Raw genomic sequence first — 3,483 nt, 5'->3', positions numbered from 1 at the left:
GATGTCTCTCCCACCCCTTACCAAACCTCCTCCAGGACAGGGAGGGGTGAGTAACAGACGCTGGTCCAGCCAGCTATACCCACATCCCGTGAACAACTTTCCTCCCAAGTGAAAGAGCGAGAGGAGGTGGCCTGGGGCTAATGGGGAGCAGAAACACTGATTGTGTCAGTGGGCTGAATGGTCTGTAATTTCTGTATGTCCATTTACCGCGCAGCCTGGGATCAGCCTTTGTCATTTTCTTTTCCATTCAGCACCCCAGTAATGTCATCACCTTTCTTAATGTCCACTGGTCACACAAGCTTTTTGTTTCTAATTTATTCCAGCAAACTGCAATGCTGCACCTCATTATTTCTTTATTTTCCTAATTTATTTTTCCTGAAGATTTAGACTGAAGAATGTGTACTGAGGTACCTTTGTATGTTAGTGCCAACTCATAAAGTTTTCACTCTCCTCCTCTGAGTACTAGTGAGAATAAAGCTCGTTTGATTGAAAGTTGCTGAGAACCCATGCCTTTATGCTGTTCCTCGTTGTTGCTGCTCTAACTGTACGTTGTCTCTCCTTGTTGTAACCAGGCTTCGACTTTGACACAAGGCCTGGAAAGGATTCCAGATCAGCTGGGTTACCTTGTCATCAGTGAAGATGGAGTCCTGTCTGTGAGTCTGACTCAGGGCGGGGGGGGGGGGCGCGCGGCACAGTGTGATCAAAGAACAAAGGGGAGGGAACTCCCCTCGGAGTTTGAGGGCTGCTGCTGGAGGGGGAAAGGTTTAGGGCATGGGTCGGAGCTCAGCAGAAGGTGTGTGAGGAATGGCAGGATAGCTGAGGCATCAACTCAACATCTCTCTGTCAACCAGGAAGGGCCATCTGAATGGAGCAGACAGGCGTGCTCCCTCCGACAGGGCGGCACTTTCCCTCTGACAATGCGGGGCTGGCCCTCCGACAGGGCGGCGCCCCCTCGGGGGCTGGCCCTCCGGCAGGGCGGCGCCCCCTCGGGGGCTGGCCCTCCGACTGTGCGACATCATGTTGCCTTTGGGAACTTTATCCTGAAACTTTGAGCTTTGCTGTGTGAGATGGAAGCTGTAGAACCTTCAGAGCCAACAGCCAATAGACAGCCACCCGGTAAGGGGGGAGGGGGGGGGAGCGCGTTGGGAAGGAGGAGGAGCTAGCCAACTAGGGAAGGCCTGTTTCCGAAGAGCTGCCCATTGACCTGCAGCCTGGTGTATGGCGCTGATTAAAGCCAGGCTGCAGCCTCTTGGCTGCCGAGGTGTGAGCTGGTTGCAGCAGCAGTGTTTGCTAACCTACGTCTCTCTCTGACGTGTGTTTCGGTTCAGTCAGCAGGTGAGATGGAGAACGATGAACACGCTGCGGGAGTGATCATGCGCATGATGCAGACGGCTGTCAAACTCTGCATGAACGGCAGCAGCGAACCTTTCTTCAAGAGAATGTCAGGTACGTTAACGTGCTGCGCTGTACCTCAGGGCGGGATTGAAAGCTGAGGGGGGGAACGGGAAGCAGTGGTGTGCTTCTGTGCGTGGAACAGGCTGAGGATGATGGCCTGAACACTGTGGGACAGTAATACGACATCCACATGGGCAGCTCTCCTCGGTCAGTGTGGGATTTCAGCTCCCCTTCCCTTTTTGTTTTGTTAATGGGGACAGGGAGGGGAAAGATGGGGAAGGCCACTCAGCCATGACCTGCCATTCGAGGAGATCACAGCCAAGCTCTGCACCATAGCTCCATCAACCTACCTTGGCCAGTCAACCCTTCCCCAACGCAAAGAACATCTCGCCCCGTCCGCTCTGAAGTTTGCAGTCAGACCTGAGAACCTGCTCTTTTTTTTTTAAATTTGGGGAGGGGGTGAGCAGGAGAGAGACAGGATGCAGCTTTCCCATTCATAGTGTCCCCTACAGTGTGGAAGCAGGACATTTGGTCCAGTGAGTACATGTCGACCCACTGAACAGTACCCCACCCAGAGCCACCCCAAGCCTGGAACCTCACATTCACCACGGCCAATCCACCCTAACCCGGACATCCCTGGGCACTATGGGACAATTTAGCACGACCAATCCACCCTAACCCGGACATCCCTGGACACTATGGGACAATTTAGCACAGCCAATCCACTCTAACCTGCACATCCCTGGGCACTATGGGACAATTTAGCACGGCCAATCCACCCTAACCTGCACATCCCTGGGCGCCATCTGGTGTTGGCTTAGAGAACTGGTTATGTGCCTATAAAAGGGTGCGCATTGTGGTAAATAAGAAAGTGAGGAAAATCAACAGTAGCACAGATGAAGCCATGAACATTAAGTGTTTATGTTGGGATGGAGAGAAAATAGACCCTTCTGTCCAACCTGTCCATGCCGCCCAGATATCTTAACATAATCTAATCTCACCTGCCAGCACCCGGCCCATATCCCTCCAAACCCTTCCTATTCCTCTACCCAACAGATGCCTTTTAAATGTTGTAATTGTACCAGCCTCCACCACTTCCTCTGGCAGCTCATTCCATACATGTACCACCCTCTGCCTGAAAACGGTACCTCTTAATCCCGTTTATATCGTTCCCCCTCCACCATCTATGTTTGGTTTCCCCTATCCTGGGGAAAAGAGCTCATCTATACACCCTATCCACACCCCTCATGGTTTAATAGACCTCTATAAGGTCACCCCTCAGCCTCCGCCCCTCCATGGAGAAAAGTTTACCAACTAATTAACGGGTAAATCAGACTTATAATGATGTGACGTTGAATGGGTTTTTATCCAGGGAAATGTAAATGGTGATTTAACCCATTTTATCACTGCAGTGCGATCTGGGTAGAGAATCAGCTCCTGTTAACCACATCGTTAGGTCACCATTTCTCCTGTGCTAAGAGGCAGGAGTAGCCCCTCAAACCTGCTGTAACGTTTAGTACACTCACCTCGGCCTCCACACCATGTTCCTGCCTGTCCACTACTTTTCAACTTGTTCCCGATTTAAATATCCATCACTTCAGTAAGGCATTCGACAAGGTTCCCCATGGGAGACCGGTTAACAAGGTTAGATCTCACGGAGTACAGTGAGAACTAGCCATTTGGATACAGAACTGGCTCAGAGGTAGAAGACAGAGGGTGGTGGTGGTTTTTCAGACTGGAGGCCTGTGACCAGTGGAGTGCCACAAGGATCGGTGCTGGGCTCTCTACCTCTTGTCATTTTCTTAAATGATTTGGATGTGACCATAAGAGGTACAGTTAGCAAGTTTGCAGATGACACCAGAATTGGAGGTGTAGTGGACAGCGAAGAGGGTTACCTCAGATTACAACAGAATCTGGACCAGATGGGCCAATGGGCTGAGAGGTGGCAGATGGAGTTTAATTCAGATTAAATGCGAGGTACTGCATTTTGGGAAAGCAAATCTTAGCAGGACTTATATACTTAATGGTAAGGTCCTAGGGAGTGTTGCTGAACAAAGAGACCTTGGAGTGCAGGTTCATAGCTCCTTG

The 3,483-nt window shown here is 51.0% G+C and overlaps 1 protein-coding gene across 1 annotated transcript in view; it reads left to right on the top strand.

Moving 5' to 3' along the window:
* Nucleotides 1–3,483, top strand: part of lamtor4 (late endosomal/lysosomal adaptor, MAPK and MTOR activator 4) — a 10,083-nt gene that overhangs the window by 5,110 nt on the left and 1,490 nt on the right. The window contains exons 2-3 of the mRNA XM_043683485.1: nucleotides 573–653; nucleotides 1,329–1,446. Of these exons, the coding sequence (XP_043539420.1) occupies nucleotides 573–653; nucleotides 1,329–1,446 (199 nt within the window). The remainder of the gene's footprint in view (nucleotides 1–572; nucleotides 654–1,328; nucleotides 1,447–3,483) is intronic.

Source organism: Chiloscyllium plagiosum, chromosome 48, assembly GCF_004010195.1.
Source record: "Chiloscyllium plagiosum isolate BGI_BamShark_2017 chromosome 48, ASM401019v2, whole genome shotgun sequence".
Taxonomy (NCBI): domain Eukaryota; kingdom Metazoa; phylum Chordata; class Chondrichthyes; order Orectolobiformes; family Hemiscylliidae; genus Chiloscyllium; species Chiloscyllium plagiosum.
This window is presented reverse-complemented; position numbering and strand designations above follow the sequence as displayed.